Source organism: Phyllostomus discolor, chromosome 14, assembly GCF_004126475.2.
Source record: "Phyllostomus discolor isolate MPI-MPIP mPhyDis1 chromosome 14, mPhyDis1.pri.v3, whole genome shotgun sequence".
Classification (NCBI taxonomy): Eukaryota; Metazoa; Chordata; class Mammalia; order Chiroptera; family Phyllostomidae; genus Phyllostomus; species Phyllostomus discolor.
This window is the reverse complement of record NC_040916.2, coordinates 5,129,320-5,149,604: the sequence shown is the minus strand read 5'-3', so window position 1 is coordinate 5,149,604 and position 20,285 is coordinate 5,129,320. Positions and strand designations below refer to the sequence as shown.

Here is a 20,285-nt window from a genome sequence, read left to right as displayed (position 1 = left end):
TCATAAAGTTATCATAAAGGAAATAATATAAAAACAGGCATTTTGGCATTGCATTTTAATGAAATGAGCAACAAACCTTTTAAGTCATTCTTTCTAAATGGTACTAGAGCCAGTATTCTTAAGATATTTTAAAATTGAGTGACTTATATTCAGGTAATTACGAGTGTTACTTAAGAGTGTTCAAGATTGCAGTGATATTCTGGGTGGAACAAATTAGTGCTTACAAGTTATAATAGCTGCTACTTACTGGATGGTTGTGTACCTGGCACTCACAACAATTTTGAGAGTTAGGTATTGTTTATTCCTATTTTACAGGTGAGAAAACTGAAGTTCATTGAGGGGAGGTAACTTGCTCAAGGACATACAACTAGTAAGTGGCAGAGCCAGGATTTAAAACCAATTAAAAAATCTGTTTTAACCTATAATTCTATATTGAAATTTTATTTTTTCTCCCAGTTCTAGTTGTCGATGCACATTTCACACTGAAGAGTTGGCTTAGCTTTGGCATTTAATTTATGGTATTTTGAGGAAGTAAGAATGTTTATTTGTTTTCAGCTAGAAGTAGAACTTCTTAAACTTAAATATTTCTCTTAAGGGTTGTGCTTCTATCCCAGTATATCATGTCAGTTTCCAGTTTACATAGGAATAAGTTCATCAAAATGTTTTTCAAACCTAAATAAGGTAAACTCCAAGTAGTGGAAATCGTATATTGTTTGGAATAGCAGCTTTAAAGGGCAGGAAATGAACAAAACTTATTACAAATCATTATAAGGCTTATTGTGGATGAACCTTGTTATCGTAGATCTTTTGTTTTCATTATTTTTCCCTTCTCTCTTTAGCATGTATAGATGGTTGCATTTTTTGACTAGTTACCTGTAAGACAAGGTTGCTTCTATATTCATGTTTTGCCTTCCTCAGTTTTTATAATTTTGTGATAAAATTACATTTACTCTGGCTATTTTCATGTCATTGAAAATTAAAATGTTTAATGTTTCAAAGGAAGGAGTGGTCTTCTAATTTGAGTTTGAAAAATTTAAATTTAATTGTGTGTATGTCAGTATAGTCTACATGTTATTTTTGTAGTTCTACCTGAAAACTAGGACAGGAGAAACTGTACTGTGTTCTGACCAGTTTGGCTCAGTTGGTTGAGTGTCCTCCTACAAAGCAGGGGTCACTGGTTCAGTTCCTGGTCAGGGCACTTGTATAGTTTCCGTTTGATCCCTAGTCAGGGAGCATGCAAGAGGCAGCTGATCGATGTTTCTCTCCTCTTTCTCCCTGCCCCCATATCTAAAAATAAATAAAACCTTTTTTAAAAAAGAAAAAATGTACTACATAGTTCCCTTTTTAATTTTTTAATGTAACGAGTTATTTAATATGGCAGAAACTAAATTTTCTTTTGTTGTTAAGGACGGTGGTAACTAAATGTCTGATAGTCTGAAAGCTCCAAGGGCACGCTCATCCTTTGTACTGATAACCCTTTCCTACCATAATCTTTTGCAGAGGCCAAATCATTCACTCATTAAATATGCATTTCTTGAATTCAGTGTTCCAGATGAAGAAGAGACAATCCCTGTCCTCAAGAAGTTCACCTTTGTTAGGGAAGACAGATGTTTAGTAATTACACGGTATAAAAGAATCAAAGGTGTTGAAGTGAGGTTGAACCTGTTATGAGTGGGGAGTGATATGAAAGTATTCGGGGCCAAGGAGCAGCATAACCAATAGGAAACAACATAATTGGAGGAATTACAAAGTTCCTGGGGCGCTTCACTGTTAAATGGCAAGAGATGAGACTTGAAGGAGATGGGATTTTATCCTTTAACATATCTCATAAAATTAGGTTTCTAACAGATCTCTTCAATTTGATCCTAAGAACAAAAAGTTCAGAAAACATTTGAGTGCCTACTTTTTTCTTGCTCTATATCAGAAATGTGGGGTAAGGTGTGGGTACTACTTTCAGGAGGCTCAGATTAGTGAAGAAAAAAATGGTACAGTGAGCTCTGGCTGGTGTGGCTCAGTAGATTGAGCTCCAGCCTGCAAACTAAAGGGCCACTGGTTCGACTCCTAGTCAGGGCACCTGCCTAGGTTGCAGGCCAGGTTCCCTGTAGGAAGTATGGAAGAATCAACCACATAGTGATGTTTCTCTCCCTCTCTTTCTCCCCCCTTCACCTCTCTCAAAATAAATAAAATCTTTTTTTGAAAAAATGGTATGGCAATACATGTTAAAATATGTAGTAGGCAAAAGACTAATTGACCATTTGCAATGGAAAAGAATTGTTTACCATTAAATTTTAATATTTAATTTATAGAATAACTTCTTAGATCTGTCAGCAACTTAGGTAATCAGTTTCAACAGAGGAGGACCTAAGGCCAAGAGAAATTAAGCAATTTGCTTTGATGTTCTAGAACCAGAACTCAGGATTTTTACTAACAAAGATTCTGTACTTATTACTGTATGATTATTTTCTGGAGTGTTCCCTAGTGATACACTAAGAAAGTAACTATCTTTGTCAAACTGCTAGAAAGCTCTTTATGTTGAACCCGCACTTAATTGGATCAGCAACATTTACTACTACTCGTTTTAAAGCCCTAAAGTAGCTGACATGTTTTCCCTTATGCAAGTTAAAAATCCAGTTTATTCGGTTGTTCTTCATATGACAATACGTTTTACCATTCTAGTTACCCTCCTTAAAATAATCCCATTGAATGTATTTTTTTGATTTATGGTACCCAGAAATTGTACTGATATTTGAGTAGCAATGCCACCAGCACAGAAAGCCAGAATAATTATGGCTGCGATTTCAGAAACTATACATTAGTTATTAGTGATTAAGATTTTAAACTCCCCATCTGGATGCTTTCCTTCCGCTGGTTCCACATCCCATACTCTGTGACCCTAAGTAGTGCCAAAAATCATCGTCTTCACATTATGATCATAACACTGTTTCTCATGGCAATCTGTCATTAAAAATCACTTTTGGTAGAACATGGTACACATTTGATTACCAGCACCTCCCGCCCAAATAGTTTGTTTTTTAGAAAGAAGATATTTTCCTTTTCCTTTTAATTATGGTAAAATAATAAATTAAACATCCTAACCATTTTTAAATGCACAGTTCAGTGATGTTAAATACATTCACTTTTTTGTACACCCAACCTCCAGCACTCTTCCTCTCGCAAAACTGAAAGTGCATATGCCATTAACTCGCCGTTTCTCCCTACCCCAGCTCCTGGCACCTACTGTGCTGCTTTCTGTTTGTGAACTTGACTACTCTGTACAGCATATAAGTGATACTGTCATATTTTTTAAATTAGCCTTTCTAATAGAATGATGGTATCTTTGACATATAAACTCAACTTATAACAAAACTACTAGTCTACTGTTGACTGGAAGCCTTACCAATAGCATAAGCAATTCATTAACATATTTGTATGTTACATGTATTATAATATTATATTAATACAATAAAGTAAGCTACAGAAAACTGTTACTAAGAAAATAGTATGGAAGAGAAAATACATTTACAGTACTGTATTTATTGATACTGTAAGCTTGTCTCATCTGTTTACAGGATGAAAAAATCTAATAAGTGGACCTGTGCATTTCAAACCCGTCTTGCTCAAGGCTCAGGTGTAGTTAGAGCATAGTTTTTAGTTTTGCATCTTGACTCACTGAGGTAGTAAATTCAGAAGATAATTCATTGATGGTAGACTAAAGAAAAACTGAAGGAAAAAATTCCTTAAAAACCTTTCTTTTTTCTCTGAAGCACAGGATATGGTTATATGTTCTTCGACATCAACATCTAAGCCCCAAATATGTTCTTAGAATTCATTCCTACACCTATCATTTTGCGTATTATACACAGGTTACTTGTACCTGTGCTTGAATTCTGATCATCCTGTCTTTGAATTTAAATGGTATCTTAGCTCTGGCTGGTGGGGCTCAGTGGATTGAGCACAGGCCTGCAAAGCAAAGGGTTGCCGGTTTGACTCCCAGTCAGGGCACATGCCTGAATTGTGGGCCAGGTCCCCAATAGTGGGTATGCGAGAGGCAACGACACATTGATGTTTCTCTCCTCTTTCTCCTTTCTCCTCTGTCAAAAAATAAATAAAATCTTAAAAAAAAATTAAAAATAAAAAAATAAGTGGTATCTTAATCTTTATTATAAAACCGGGAATATCCCTCTGCTCTGGTTTAAGTGTACTTGGTGGCATGTTTCTCCTCACCCTTTCAGTTCACTTGTTCAGTATCATTTAGTCACAGTGCATGTGAGGCTCCTTTGGAAGCCAGGCTGTCTGGGTTCCCACATGAAAGCTTCTATACAGTGTGGGGCAAAAGTAGGTTTACTATTGTTTGTATGGAAAAGAATACAATAAATGATAATATAAGAACAAACTGGCATACTCACAACTGTAAACCTACTTTTGCCCCGTTCTGTATTTTTGGAGGAGGAATTTTAAACGTTCAGGTTTTTAGAATATAAAGTAGGAAAATGGAAATTAAGGTTTGTTTGAGATGTTAAAGAGATGCCTTACATAGTAGGAAGTACTTAACATCATTGAGTCAAATAGACACATAAATTCAGTAGATTTTCATATTTTTCTTATTTATAGACCCTTCAATAAAAAGAATCTTTTGAGTGGGTCAGTTTTTTTTTTCTTTCCCATCTTTGTAAGCCTTAATTTACTGTCACCATTATTTATATATTATAATGTAATTGTATTATATTTAAAAAATCACTTCATCTTGGAAAAAACTCAGTAATAACTTGTCTATCAAGTGCACATAGATATGTATATGTAGCAGTAAGAAAACATTTACAGTTTTGGTTTGTACACATGTGATATCTCTATATAGTGAACATAGAAGAAGGTAGTTTGCGTCATTTTGCTGTTTTATGTATATGTGTTTGGGGTTGTTTGTGGGAAAGAATAATATTTGAATGATCACTGAGGTGAGCAATACGAGGATTGTAGTTTGAAACACTTGGTTTAAGCTACATGTTACTGTAACAAAATGGTGTTTGGCAGAGGTGGAGGCTTACTGAAAAAAATTTTTCAGAGAGCTAGTTCTAGTCCTGCTTATGAAAAATGTGTCCTAATATCTTAGAAACACCCTATGTTTTTATAATCTTAATTAGAATCTCTTCTTTCTACAGAAATAGGAAGGTCGTTGATTATTCACAGTTTCAGGAATCTGATGATGCTGGTAAGTTTTGCTCTTTCAGTAAATTTTAAGTTGGACCCTAGTGGAAGCATCACCAGCTTATGAACTTTTTCATAATGCTGTCAGACCATTTTATTTATTTTTAGACTGTATGTATGTAAATTACATCAAGCTCTGTGTCACACAAAACAGAAGTTGAACTTGTGTAGATTTTAACTTTTCCTTGATACAAATATTTGAATTATTTTTTTCTTACCTGGTTTTGTAGTCCAAAGTTTAAATGTGCAGTAATTCTAATGCAATGTTTATTAGTTAATATATCTCCTGCTATAATCACAGTTTAAACTTGTAACTTTTAATAGGGAGTGTTAAGTTTTTTACGTAGTAAAGTCACTAAGATGACAGTATTTTGTGAAATAACTTTGATTTGTGAACCATCATAGGATGAGAAGTGGATCTGAAATCTTAGTTGTAACAGGTTTCTTTAGAATATGTTTCTTTTCTTTTTAAAAAATTATTCATTGATTTTAGAGAAAGGGGGGAAGGGAAAAGAAGAAAAGAGAGACAGAGAAACATCAGTTTGTTTTTCCCCTTATTTATGCATTCATTGGTCACTTTTTGTATGTCACCTGACTGGGAATCAAGCCCACGACCTGCAGCATATTAGGACGATGCCCTAACTAGCTGAGCTACCCAACCGAGTTACTCCGCCAGGGCTAGAATATGCTATTTCTAATCTCATTGTTTTCCAGGTGCATTTACTATTCTTTTTTCTTTCTTTTTTTAGATCTAATTTTACTGTATAAGTAATATATGCACTTTGGGAGAATTGAGAAAATACAGAAATATATAAGGGAGAGTAAAAACAATAAAAATAATAATCCAAACTCCCAGATGGAATACTAACACTTATTAAATGCTTGCTAAATGTTTGTATTAATTCTTTTAATCCTCAGAACAATCCAGGATGTATATTATTATTTCCATTCTGCAGATAAAGAAAACAGGCAAAGCTATTACACAAGATCCCTTAGCCAGCAAATAGACATTTTAGCCATTTTGTTGAAAAAGCTTTTGACTTTTTTTTCCCCCTTAAAAAAAAATAAATCTAGTTGAAGCCTTGCTGTAGAATTTTGGATTCTGTCACTCTCCCACCACATCCCTACTTATGAGTATCTTCCTCATGCTATTAGAAGTTACTTGAGGCTTGACCAGATAACTCAATTTTTAGAACATTGTCCTGGTACACCAACATTGTGGGTTTGATGCCCAGTCAGGGCACAAACAAGAATCAACCAATGAATGCATAAACAAGTGGAACAACAAATTGGTATCTCCCTTCTCCCCCCGCCCCCCCTCTCCCTCCCCCTCCCTCTCCCCCCCTCCCTCTCCCCCTCTCTCCCCCCCTCCCTCTCTCTCCCCCCTCTCTCTCCTTCTCTCTCCCTCTCTCTCTCCCTCTCCCTCTCCCTCTCTCCCTCTCTCTGTCTTTAAAATCAATTTTTTAAAAAAAGTTACTGAGCACTGGCTGGAGTGGCTCAGTGGATTGAGTGCCGGCCTGTGAACCAAAAGGTCACCAGTTCTATTCCCAGTCAGGGCACATGTCCGGGTTGCAGGCCAGGTCCCCCGTTAGGGGCATGTGAGAGGCAACTGATCAATATTTCTCTCACACATTGATGTTTCTCTCCCTCTCTTTCTCCCTCCCTTCCCTTCTTTCTAAAAATAAATAAAATCTCTTTTTAAAAAATTACTTGAAAAATTCCTATTGATGGTAATGAGATATTCCATAATAGAATTTATAATGTGTCCAACACTTATTAATTGTTTAAGCTCCAGACTACTTCCAGATCCTCACCATTATGTATAATGGTGTAGTAAACTGTTTTAGAAATAATCACCTTAAGGCAGGGTAATTTTCTTGAGTTTAATAGGTCTTTTGAAATTGCAGGTATTTTCCTCAAGTGCCAGAGTATACTATAATTGATACTTTAAAAGGAATTACTTGATAACAGAAATTGTATTATGATTGAGGAATTGTGGGATCTTTACATTCTAAAATGCTTATAATAATATACTCATTGCTATAGTAGTTTTAAAATATGAAGATGAGGGAACATGGGAAAATATTTAATAAAGAGGTAGGATATAAAATGATAAGAGATATTTGGCTATGGATATATTAAAATATATACACATGAGGACTAGAGGGTAATATGCAGAAATGGAAATGATTGAGTTAAGGTGGTGGGACTGGGACAGGAGAATTTGTTTTTAAGTGAAAATAAAAAATTATGTGGGAAATCCTGCCCCTCATCATTTGAATAGCACGAGAGATAATTTCAGTAAATACAGTGGTAATTTCTACATGTTAAAATCATAACATAGTTTATTGACTTTGAAAAATGCTGTTTAGACGAAGATTATGGAAGAGATTCAGGCCCTCCTGCTAAGAAAATTCGATCATCTCCTCGAGAAGCTAAAAATAAGAGGCGATCTGGAAAGAATTCACAGGAAGACAGGTAAGAGGCCTTGTTACGTTGTTCCTGCTCACACTGTCGGCCACTGTCAGGCGAGGGTAGCTTCTGACCTCTAAACTAGTAGAGTCTTCATTTCTTTTGGGAAGGCACTAATAGTCCACTTTAATGTGCATATTTAATCTTAACTTAGGGCAGGGCTTCTGAGACTAGAGGCTGGTCTCTTTAAGGTCATGAGGCTTACTTGGACTCAGCCTGGAATCCAAGGTGACCTCCGAGAATGCCTTAGTTGCCACCTCAAACCTTTGAACATAAGCAGAAAGATTGCTTACGTATGTAATTTGTTTCCTAACGTTAGTATTGATATTTTCATTATAGTAATAGCAAAGAATGATATTTTTATTATAGTAATAGCAAAGAAATAGCAAAGAATCTTTCTCATTCAGTTACAAATCACTGGTAGAATCATTACTAAAGCTTAGAAAATTTTAAGTGTATAGCCTGCCAAGTTTTACTGCCTATAAGCAATTCTCCTTTGTTTAGGTAATTTAATCATTAGGGACATCTCCCTTCCCTTAGGTTGTTTGTTTGTTTGTTTGTTTAAAGATTGTATTTATTAATTTTAGAGAGAGGGAAGAGGAGGGAGACAGAAAGGGAGAGAAACATCAGTGTGTAGTTGCCTCTTGCGTGCCCCCCACTGGGGACCCAGCCCACAACCCAGGCATGTGCCCAGGCTGGGAATTGAACCGGTAACCCTTTGGTTCACAGGCCAACATCCAATCCACTGAGCCATACCAGCAGGGCCAAAGTCTGTTTTTTAACCATTGAGCTATATTACTTCCAAATAATACTATTAAGTATTTGCAGTTCAAAGATATGAACAATATTTCTCACTAGTTCTAGATATTTACTGGCAAGCACTAAAATCACTATAATAAAGCTCCAGGCAGCAGTCTTACCATTCTGAATTTATGGGATGCTAAATTTGCAGATAAAACAATATTAAATATATACAGTAACGTAATATTTATGTTTGCTTGTATTGCTAACATCTAATATTTTCTTTCTTGGAAAATTTCAGAAAAATGTGTTGTGGGTAAACAAATCTTTCACAGTTTCATAGTATATCTCTCTAATCCAGTTTTATATAGCAGCCCAATAATATATTTTATTATATTAAGTATATTTATTCTAAGAATGAGCTTCCTTGTAGGCTGTTATAATGTCTCCTTGATGTAATTGATACCTAACCTAAATTTTTCCTTGTTGTAGTCACTCGGTTTTTTTATTCTCTCCAAAGTGTCAGGAGTGCTTGAAGTAAATATAGCTTTTATTGCCATTATATGTTTATTCCCTCGGACCATATTATGTTGATTTTTCCATTGGTCTCTACTTAAAAGCTCAGCTTTTGCCCTGACTGGTGTGGCTGAATGAGTTGAGTGTCGTCTTGCAAACCAAAAGGTCACTGGTTTGATTCTCAGACAGGGCACCTGCCTCGGTTGCTGGCCAGATCCCTGGTTGGGGAACATGCAAGAGGCAAGCAGTCGATGTTTCTTTCACACATCAGTGTTTCTCTCCCTCCCTTCCCCTTTCTAAAACTAAATAAATAAAATCTTTTTTAAAAATGTTTTTAAAAAGCTCAGCTATTAACTTGGCTTTGCTCCAATAGGACTCAAGGATTAATGGTTTCTATAAATTCAATAATAAAAGAACTTGAGAAAAGTCATATAATTTATTGTTGTAGACTTGTGAATTAAATGCTTATTTTACATAAAAACATTTCTATAGAACAGTTACAGCTCTGGGTGCTGTGGCTCAGTGGATTGAGCACTGGCCTGAGAACTGAACAGTTGTAGGTTCGATTCCCAGTCAGGGCACATGTCTTGGTTGCAGGCCAGGTCCTCAGTTGGGGGCGTGCAAGAGGCAACCAATGAATGTTTCTCTCACACTTCAAAGTTTCTCTTCCTCTCTTTCTGCCTCCCTTCCCCCCTCTCTAAAAAATAAATACAATTTTTAATAAAATGTTTTTTTTTAAAGTAACAGTTACAGGTTTCAGAATTATAGTTTCTTGCATCAGATTGCTTAGTAAAGAAATATGTTTGTTTTTTTTTTCTTCACTTAGGAATCTAGGGTTTAGTAGTTTGTCATTTGAGTGTGATCTAGATTATGGAAATACCAAGAGATTTACAAGACCTACTGTTTAAGAAAGAAAAGCTATGAAGAGAATTTTTATGTATACTTTTGTTTTTTTGTTTGTCAGAATTTCTCAGGAAATCATAAAATTTTAGCGCTGAAGAATACCAAGTAATTTGCCTGAGATCATAAAACTAATGACAAAAACAGGACACTAGAACCCAGATTCCTGAGATAAGATTTGTGAGGACATAAAATATGCATCTTTGGGACTTTAAAAGTTGTTTTATGAAACTTTTCATTGAGCTTTGAAACTTCTTATTCTATTTTGCAGTGATCTAGAGCTCACTTTCATTTTCTCCAGGATACCAAGCAGGCCCGTGTGCTCATGTTTCTCATGTATAGAAATAGTGGAGGCAAAAAATATTTAGTTAATATTTTTATTTTTTTAGATAAACTTTAGACATAGTGTAATTTATGTAACTGAATTCCAATTTCCTCTAATAACTATATTGGTGCTGTCCATTTATTTGCTTATTTTACCACCATCGACACATTATACAATGGTGGTATTTCTATATTCTGCCTTTAACAACCAAGAACTTTTTTCCTTATTAAATGTTTTTTGAGAAATTTTCAACCTGTGTTGAGATGCCTTCTTTTTTTTACCTTTGGGTTTTTAGAAGCAGCATTTTCCAAAAGTAAGTAAAAATTGTGTTTAATCACCAACATCCCTATAAAGGAGGGAAATAATGGAAGCAACTTTACTCCTCAGCACTGTTTGAATTTTATATGAATAAGAAGGTTTTCTTCAGTGTTCTTCAGTCAGATACCAGGGATCTACATTCATTTAGATTTTGATCTAATAACTTAAATTTTTTTACTCCTTCCCCTTATAGTGAAGACTCAGAAGAAAAAGATGTGAAGACCAAGAAGGATGATTCTCACTCAGCAGGTAATAAACAACATTTAATGCAATAGATGTAATTCTCTTTATGTATTTATTCATTGGACATTTTAATATGCAGACTTCTTTTTTTTAGTTTTTATCTATTGTTTAGAGAAGGGGGAAGGGAGGGAAACATCAGTGTGTGGTTGCCTCTCATGTGGCCCCCACCAGGGACCTGGCCTGCAACACAGGCATGTGCCCTGACTGGGAATCGAACTGGCAACCCTTTGGTTCACAACCTGTGCTCAATCCACTGAGCTATACCATCCAGGGCCAAATATGTGGTTTTATAGTAATGCCTGGCACTATTGTAAATACAAGTTTAAAGTGTGTTATAAGAAGCATGTGTTTACACCTAAATTCAGCTTTATTTTTACTTAAAACTAAATGCATAAGTTATTTTGTATGTAATAGTGGGGTACTTATTTCAAGTTCATTCTTCGAATTGTAGCTCCTCTTCTGTTGGAATTTTTAAGGATAGATTTTATCCTTTTTGAATGAAATAAAGCTGCAGGTTATATCTCATAATGGCCATTGCATTGGCTTTTCTGGTTAGTTGTCAAATAAACACAAATCTTGGATTAGTGCATCATAACTTTGATATTGCAGAGGACAGTGAAGATGAAAAAGAAGATCATAAAAACGTGCGCCAGCAACGGCAGGCAGCCTCTAAAGCGGCGTCTAAACAGAGAGAGATGCTCATGGAAGATGTGGGCAGTGAAGAAGAACCAGAAGAAGAGGATGAGGCACCATTCCAGGAGAGTACGTACATTTGGCTGGTGCCTTGGTCTTTTTTTTTTTTTTTTAAGGTTTTATTTATTTTTAGAGAGAGAGGAAGGTAGGGAGAAAGAGAGGGAGAGAAATATCAATGTGTGGTTGCCTCTTGTATGCCTCCTACTGGGGACCAGGCTTGCAACCCAGGCATGCGCCCTGACTGGGAATTGAACCAACCACCTTTTGCTTCTCAGTTCAGTGCTCAATCCACTGAGCCACACCAGCCAGGGCTGGTGCCTTCATCTTGATTGTAGTTTGTGTCCTTGACTGCTTTGGCAGTTTTTAGGGGGGTGTTAAGTGTTAACAAATGGCCCCTTAAATTACTCATTGTTAGAAGAGATGATGACTTTGACATCTATTGATACTGTAAAAGATTCAAAGATTATCATGACTATGCTGTTCATCATTTGTACTTAAATACTCAAACGATTGTTAGAACGATAGTTACACAGTGGATATTGTGATTAAGATTTGTATTCTGGCCTGGTGGAGAAGGGTGTAGAGCTCTTCCTGACAAAAAGTGTTAGTAACAGAATTTAGATGTTTCAGGGGTTATTCAGATTAGTTAGTTACATGTGTTATTGCTTTGTATGTAATTTTCGTGTTTCATTTATTCATGTTTGCACCAAGCACATGATGTCGATTCAGTTTTATTTCCCTGGTCTTACCAGTATTATTCAGGAATGATATAAGTACCCCCACGTTACTTGATAGCTTCAGTTTTCTTTTTTCTTTTTTAAGATTTTGTTTATTTATTTTTAGAGAGGGAAGGGAGGGAGAAAGAGAGAAACATCGATGTGCGGTTGCTGGGGGTCATGGCCTGCAACCCAGGCATGTACCCTGACTGGGAATCGAACCTGCGACACTTTGGTTCACAGCCCGCACTCAGTCCACTGAGCTACACCAGCCAGGGCTAGCTTCAGTTTTCATTCAGATTAAGTTTTATCCCTTGCTGTGTTCAACCTACTCTTCAAATAAGTTAGTCATGTTAACCCATACCCACACCCACACACACTTTACAGGTGGGGTCAGTGATGACTCCCACCAAATGGGCAGTACAGCAGCAGCTAGAATCCAGGAGTGTTTGGCTCCCAGGTCCCATCCTCCAGTCATTCTTAGTGCTTTCTCCCTTTGTTCACTTAGAAGGATGTGTACATTAAGTTGGACGTTGAAATTCTTCTTTCCTCTCAGAAGATTCCGGCAGTGATGAAGATTTTCTAATGGAAGATGATGATGATAGTGACTATGGCAGTTCAAAAAAGAAAAACAAAAAGATGGTTAAGAAGTCCAAACCTGAGAGAAAAGAAAAGAAAATGCCCAAACCCAGGCTAAAGGCTACAGGTGAGTTCTGCAGAACTGAAGTTATATTACTGCTTTTGAAAAATTTTATGAACTAATTAACTTTCTTTACAGAAATTCTTCATTAGAGAGTGGCATTGGCCACACAGTTAGTTAAGAATACATGGATTCTGAAAGGATCGTGTATTCTACACCTGGAAGTGTTGCTTATTTATTAATAAGGACTCTAACCCCTCCAAGAGCCTGGTGGCTTAGCCCTGTTCTTCAACTCCTGCCAAACCATCAGTAAGATTTGGGAATGACCTATTTGTGTCAGGCACGGTGTTAGGAACACTGTCAACAGAGCTATCCCTGCCCTTTTTCCCACCAGGAACCCAATCCCAGCAGCTAGTGAAGACTTGGAACTGTGGAAACGTGCACCTACATACAGCAGTTCATTCTGCGTTCTGGTCACTGCGGCAGCCTCTGTGTTAGCGGAATAAAGCCACACTGACCACATGCAGTCATTTTCCCCAAGGCCCATGGTTTCTGCCCGATGTTCCCCTGGTCAGAGCTAGTTTGTCATTAAATCAGAAAGTTAGATTTGTTTTTTTATTCTAGCAAGTGGAACCTCGTGATTTTTAAACCTTTTACTCATCATTTCTTGTTGGGAATCCCAGAACTGTCTGATTATTTGATGGCTTCAGATTCTACTCAGATTGTCATATCCTTTCTTCTTCTTGACCCACTTTTAAGCACAAACAGCATTCCATTTCACAGGCCACTAGGATGATGTGCAGTGTCTGCAGCATCTGTTTCTTTAGCATGAGCGTAACCGCTTACGCAACACCGAAGTTCTGGTAAAGAGGGGTTGGAGACCAGTGTCCGCCTTGGTTTTTAGTAAATGGTCTTTATAGCTTTTATTCTGGTGGACTGTTTGGTTTTGTAGTTGAATTTTTATTAAAGTCTTTGTCTTCCCTTCCCCAATTTGGTATTTCTCTTCCCTCAGTGACGCCAAGCCCTGTGAAAGGCAAAGGGAAAGTGGGTCGCCCCACAGCTTCAAAGGCATCAAAGGAAAAGACTCCTTCTCCCAAAGAAGACGACGAGGAACCAGAAAGCCCCCCAGAGAAGAAGACATCTGCCAGCCCCGCGCCCGAGAAGTCTGGGGATGAAGGGTCTGAAGATGAAGCCCCGTCTGGGGAGGATTAAAAGTGATGATGGTTTGGGAGAGATTTTATTTAAAAAACAAAAAACAAAAAAAAGGAAAAAAGAAAACGGGGAAAAAAGAAAACCTACATAAGATAGAACATGGTTTTGGCTATGGCTTGACTCATGGGCTTTCAACGCTTTTTTTCCTTTTGTTGAAAATAACATCTTCTCTCTTTTTTAAAAAAATTTTTTTAATTAAGAAAACCATTGTATGTTTAATTTACCTTTTTGTCTATTGGTCTTTTCTTTGCCACCACCCTCTCCTCCCTCGCTTTTCCAATGAAAGCCGTGTCAAATTAATCACTGGATCAACTGCTTCATCTTTTTATTTTTAATGGATGGCATACCACAGTTGTAAAGCAATAAGATTTGAGATGAACACTATGGAAATGTTGCTTTTTGCTAGACAGTAGCAAGTTGAGCAGTAATCAAAAAACATTAGAAGGGTTTTAGTTCAAAACGATTGCCTCTTTCTCTACTTAAACTTTTTAAAAAATCAATTGTCAAGTTTATTTTTTACCTTGGGGCAGGGCAGGGAGTAGGTTACCTGACCTTGTTTGAGGGTGTGGGTTTTTTGTGGGGGTTTTTTGTTGTTGTTTTGTTTTTGTTTTTTTGTTGTTTTTTATTTCATTTCATCACTTGTTATCTCAAAGAGATTCAGAGCCAGTGACCCTTTTATCCTGCTACAGTCTTTAAGAAATTTAAAAAACAAAAACAAACAAACAAAAACAAGGGCCTCTAAAACTTAAATCATGCTTAATTTCCTACTTGATTCTCTAATGGTTCATGTTTTAAAATCTATGTATATCCTGTTTCTTGGATAAAATTTTACCAAGGATAAAAAAAACAAACAAACCTAGAATTTAAATGGCAAGTCTATATTATCACAGTGGATTTCTTCTCAAACTGACAATGTTTAGGTTTTAAGCAAATAAAATACCGGTTAATGTGAAACTCATTCACAAAGACTTGCGATTTTTTCCTTGATGAAAACAAAGAACTGAAATTCTTTTATGCCATAAATGTGCGTGCATTCAGATCCCATGAATTGTGCTGTTTTTATTTGAGGATAGAACATTTTCCTTTTTGTATGCCTGTCCTCCCTAGGTCTTCATGGAAGCACGGTGTGAAGGGCATCTCTTGGCCTCCTGCTGGAGCGGAGGGCACCGCTGCATACCTCCCCCAGTGCCTACCAGCCCTGCTATAGGACATGACTTCTCCTGGCTCTGTCTTCACTTCCCATCCTGTGTTTTGTGGGTGTGTGTTCAATGCTCCCACACTATTCAGTTTGCCTTTTTTTTTTTTGAACTGGTGCGCCTGCTTACTATTCATGTTGCTTAAAGCAGGAATTGATGGGGTACAGCAGGGCTAGAGAAAGCAGGCATTCGGGAGGCCTGTGTGCAGTTGATAACAGACTTTCCATGCCTTATGGAAGCAGTCAGGAGATAGATCTGTAAGTTTGATCCTTCACATCCTGACACCTTAAGCTTCTGGGAGCAAGGGTCAGGGGCCTTAGCGTGCTAAGAAGTTCAAAAATTAGTGAAATTTAACCTCTGCGTTTTTATTTAGGTTTGCTTCCTTAGTATTTTACTTACGCAGTTTTTTTTCCTTTCAATTACAGCATATTTTTCTGTCAGGCAAAGTGGCTTTCTTTCAGGTGTTCCTAGAACAAAAGGTTATTTAAGGAATATTTTTACTCTGATTATTAAGACACTTTAATATTTTTACTTTGTGATTAAAAAAAAAATAACACCCAGTGACAGAGAGTCATTTCACTGTTGCACTATGTGTTAAAGATTGAATTTGAAGATTGTAGTACTAGGCCAAAAATGCAAAGCTTGAACATAAGTAGAAGTTGGATTGTTACCTAAAGATTATTCTGTTTGCTTTAGTGGGTTCGTTCAGGTATCTAATTTTAACAAGGTTTGGGTCTTATAGCAAGAGACCTATCAGTGTTTCCACCATGCACTTCTATTTTTAGGGGTTTATAACTTTAAGTCTTACATTCCTAGTAACATTTGGGATTTTCTTAGATCATGTTTTGTGAAAATTGGGGGGAGGTGTCTTTTAAAACTTTAGCCTTGGTATTTTATGTAATACAGTCTCTTTAATATATTAATCTGCACTAACATCTCTGATATAGGCACATACTTTAGAGGTAATCTTGTCTTCTAAGTTACTTGTGTGCATTTGGTTGGGCTTTTTGTGTGGGATCCCTTTTTTAAAAATTAATTCATGATATTGAAAAATGTATTACGTATTTCTAATAGACTGGACAAAAGGATCTGTGTCCCCAAGTGAGACAGGCTCTGAATGACCTTTGTTTTCTCCACTTTTTATTGATTAAAACACTCTAGTCTTCCCCTCAAATCATGCATGCAAAGAAGAGGGTAGCTGTGGCGTCTCAACTGGAAGCAGGTGCTCAATAGTCGGGCTGATGGTGGTGTCGGGAAGGGTACGGGCTGTAAGCTGACAGGGGCTGGCCATTGGCACCACCCTTGACTCAACTCCCTCTCTTTCTCTGGCGTGCCTATGGTGAAATGGCAGTGGCATTCACCGTCTTGTTCTACAGTGCTCAGGAAGTGGGACATTAACTTTGAAGGTGCTCGTTTGTGTTAACTGAATTCTTACATTAGCTCTGTTAGGGTTACTCCGAAACATGGATTTCGGCAGCTGTGCTGACTGACACTACATTCTAGTTATTAAGATTTTTTTTCTAGATTTCCCAACACACCTACAACTTGACAAGGGTAGTTTCCATGTTATTAAATCTATCTGTACCTTGCTGCTGCTTTTAGCCCTCCCCACCTCGGATTGGAATCAGTGGAGCAGGCCCAAAGGATACTTCTTACTTTTAGTAGTGGTAGATTTGTTCTTTCTAACCCCCCCTTTCATATCTCCACTTCTCACTGAGTCCATAAAGGAAAATCAATGGGTATGTCCTCCTTTAAGAAGGTAGTGAGTGGAAATCTTTTCATCTCAAAAAATAATGGTTGATTTCCCACGAGGGAGGTTCGATAGTGATTTCCCCCCACACAGTAACAGTTGGCCCAGGTTTAATTCTCAATTTGATTCTTATTCTAAGTACTGACTCAAGTAGCATTTTCCTACAGGTAACTAATCAGGAGGAATTGGAGATGATAATCCAGTAAAGTTTTTGACACTCTTATGGATATATCTTCTGGTCAGCTAAACTAAATTGCCCTTTTTCTTTTCCCCTCAAAGATTTCTTTCTTTATCCATGGCCATTCGGGTAGCAAGTGAATTTTGGAGTACTAGTTGAGGAAAGGGAAGAGTGCTTTTCTTTAAACCAACCAGTTTAGAAGATGCTTTGGGAGTGTTAGAAAGGCAAGAGCAGCAGTTACTACCTGGAGGAGCCACAGGGAAAGCCTTATGGAAGACGCTGTGGTCAGTGTCGCTGTTGCAGAGCGTGGGCGTTGGGGGAGTCCTCCTGTGCCCGCCTCGCAGGCGGCTGCATTGAGAAGCAGGGACAGCCACCTCGGGAGTCTTGAAAGGAAGAAGCCTGGGCACTGGGCTCGGGGGCCTTCAGACTTGGGTACTTATACAGAACGAGTGATACACATGTCTTGCCACGGGGTAGGGAAAATCCGATAAAAATTTGGTTGCTCTTGAGGTTAGAAAGTTACCCTTTTCTGTGTGTGGTTGGAGCTGGGTTTTTTAGAAAAGGAGTCACTTTGAATATTGGGACATCAAGCTGTCAATCTGCAACCCATTTTCTTCTCTTTGTCTTGGGATAAACTTGACACAAAACAAACCCTAAGTCCCTAAGTCACCCTGTTTTTCATAGCCAAATTTACAACATTCGCAGTGGTGCTGTGTATTAACCACTATCGGGAAAAGTCCCTGAAACCTGCCTATCACCGTGCCAGTGGAGTGACTAAACTGGTGACATCTGTTCTGTCCGAGCATGCTTCGTGTGGCCGGTGGAATGCCACCGTTATGCATACACTTTGTACATCAGGGGTGAAGGGAGGGTTTTCTAGATTTGGGGGGAGGGTAAAATTGGGTTTTTTTGTTGTCCCTTTTTTGATGTGGCATTAGGGGTATAGTACTAAGCTTATGCCCTAAATAACGTGTATAAAAACCCCTGAAGTATTGTGTGGGTGTGTGTGAGTGTGTGTATATGTCTGGCAATTAAACCTTTGTCTTCTGGAAATTAAATAATTCTTTTTCTCCAGAAGTATTTGTTACAAGATCTGTAAATAAGAGCTCTACCTAGTTTATTTACCAGGAACATGTTGCAGCCAACCTTAAACACCTAATTCCTGCAAGATTTAAGGAAAGACTTGAAGACTTTCTAGGTTAAGCAGCAGCCAAGTTATCAGTAACTGTTTGCCTTGATTCATCTTTCAGACTTCATTTTGCCAGCTCTGAAATTCCCGGTCTTCCTTCATTTTCATCCTTAATCTTACATGTTCTGAGCAGGAAGGGTAAAAGAGGAACCTGCTTAAACGTATTTAGTTGTAAGTCCATGGGCTGAGACTGGGGCAGCCCCTTCTCAATACTGCAACGTTGCTAGGTTGCGATCAGACACCAGAGAGTTGGGCATTCTTGCAATACCTTAACAGTGCTGAAATCTGCAGCATGGTACTAAGGAAGTTCAAGTTTGAATGTAACCACTTTATTTAAAAGTTTTTTTTAATTTAAATGAAATGGGGTTGAAGTGAACATGATTTTGTTGACCATGTTCGTGAATTATAGATGCAACATGCATTGGTAGACTTGTGTGATGGTCTTTTGTGATACTTAATTTTTACATATCCCAGTCTCTGTACGTATCTGCATAGACAAAGAAAAACAAACTCCTGCTTTCTTTTATTGAAGGGTTTCCAGGACTGCGTGTCTGCTCCTGAGCTCTGTTTTAAGTATGTATCCTTTGCTTGTATTTTGTATTAAAAAATAAGAAAAAGAACCCGTTATCGTTGAGCATGTTGGCATTGTCCCTTTTGTTTTCTTTTTTTTTTCTTTTTTCTCTTTTTGGGACATGAAGCAAGTTATTCTTTTTCTGTATCTTTTTTTCTTTTGTAAACTTTGTTTTGTTTAAAAATTGCTTTATAAAAGGGCTTTTATAACCCAGATATGTGCTCTGTGTACTTCTTGTAATACTCTTCACGCAAATACACTGACTTAGAGAGCTGATCACCTTGGCCTTTAGCTCCCAGTCCAGCCAGACTGCGGGGCGGGGTGGGGAGGTGCTGCTTCCTGAATGAATTTTCTAGAAACTAACAGTGACCATCACTTTTGTTGTAACAAGAAAAGCATGTCTTGTCTCAAGTCAAAACAGAAATTAATATTTTAGAGTAAGGAATCAAGAGGCAATAGATTCACTAACTTGATTTATCAAGGGAGTACTGACTACTTGGGTCCCAGTTAGCATTTTGCCTCATGTTCACATCCAAGGTTATAAACTTGTGGAGGGCAAAATTCTCCCAACAATCATATATAATTTAGGATAATGTTTATACTCACAAAGCACATCTGTGTTCAATTTTAGACACCCACAAGAACTGCACTATATTGCATTTTAGAATTAAATACTACTTAGATGGTGAACATGGTACAAGGTCCCTTTAGAATTGGGCTGATATTGTAGCTATTAGTGCTTTTATTCTTTTCAACTGTCCCTTGTTTACATTCTTGGATTGTTATGCAAATGTTTAATAATATGTAAACTCTCCTTAGCTTTGGAATTAGGTGCTTTTTGCATGTTGTCCCTCAATGACTAAGTTCACGATTATTTCTCAGTTATTTGTCCCAGGTCTAAGTAGACTTTGGAAGAATGTTAAGCAGCCATTTCCTGGTAATATGTATGTGTTATGATTAACATACCAGATTACCATTTCAGTACTATGCTGAAGAAATAGAATCTGGTTTAAAGGATTTCAGAAACCAGGTGGACGACAGAAGTTTGGTTAGGTAAAGCACTTGGAGCTCCCTTGATCCTTATCCCTGAACGTTACCAGGCAGTAATGTAAGACACTTGGCAGTTTATAAAGTGCTTATTTACGTATTACCTCGTTCAGTTTTCCCAACAACTGAGATTGGCCAGCTGTCTGTTGTTCCCCAATTCTGGAGAAAACGAACTGGCTCAGAGAGGATGCGCTTTGATGTGACTGGTATGGCACAAGTGTTTGGACCAGGTCACTATCCTGTGTGCCTGAAGCTGTCACAGCTCCTGTTCTCTTGTATAAATGGGTCCCTTGAACCTTCTTTCTGATGACCTTTGAGCATTTTGCTGTTGTACTTTAGCATCTCTAACATGGCAGTGGTAAAAAATTATTTTCAG

General features: G+C 37.5%; 1 protein-coding gene across 2 annotated transcripts in view; it reads left to right on the top strand.

The window, feature by feature from the left end:
* NUCKS1 (nuclear casein kinase and cyclin dependent kinase substrate 1) overlaps positions 1-17,262 on the top strand; it is a 31,559-nt gene extending 14,297 nt beyond the window's left edge. Inside the window, exons 2-7 of one of the 2 annotated variants that reach the window (XM_028530562.2) lie at positions 5,157-5,206; positions 7,575-7,680; positions 10,668-10,723; positions 11,327-11,479; positions 12,683-12,832; positions 13,779-17,262. In XM_028530562.2, coding sequence (XP_028386363.1) covers positions 5,157-5,206; positions 7,575-7,680; positions 10,668-10,723; positions 11,327-11,479; positions 12,683-12,832; positions 13,779-13,978 — 715 coding nt within the window. In that variant the 3' untranslated portion in view covers positions 13,979-17,262. The remainder of the gene's footprint in view (positions 1-5,156; positions 5,207-7,574; positions 7,681-10,667; positions 10,724-11,326; positions 11,480-12,682; positions 12,833-13,778) is intronic. The other variant, XM_028530563.2, reaches the window with a different exon arrangement.
* Positions 17,263-20,285: the final 3,023 nt, after the last annotated feature.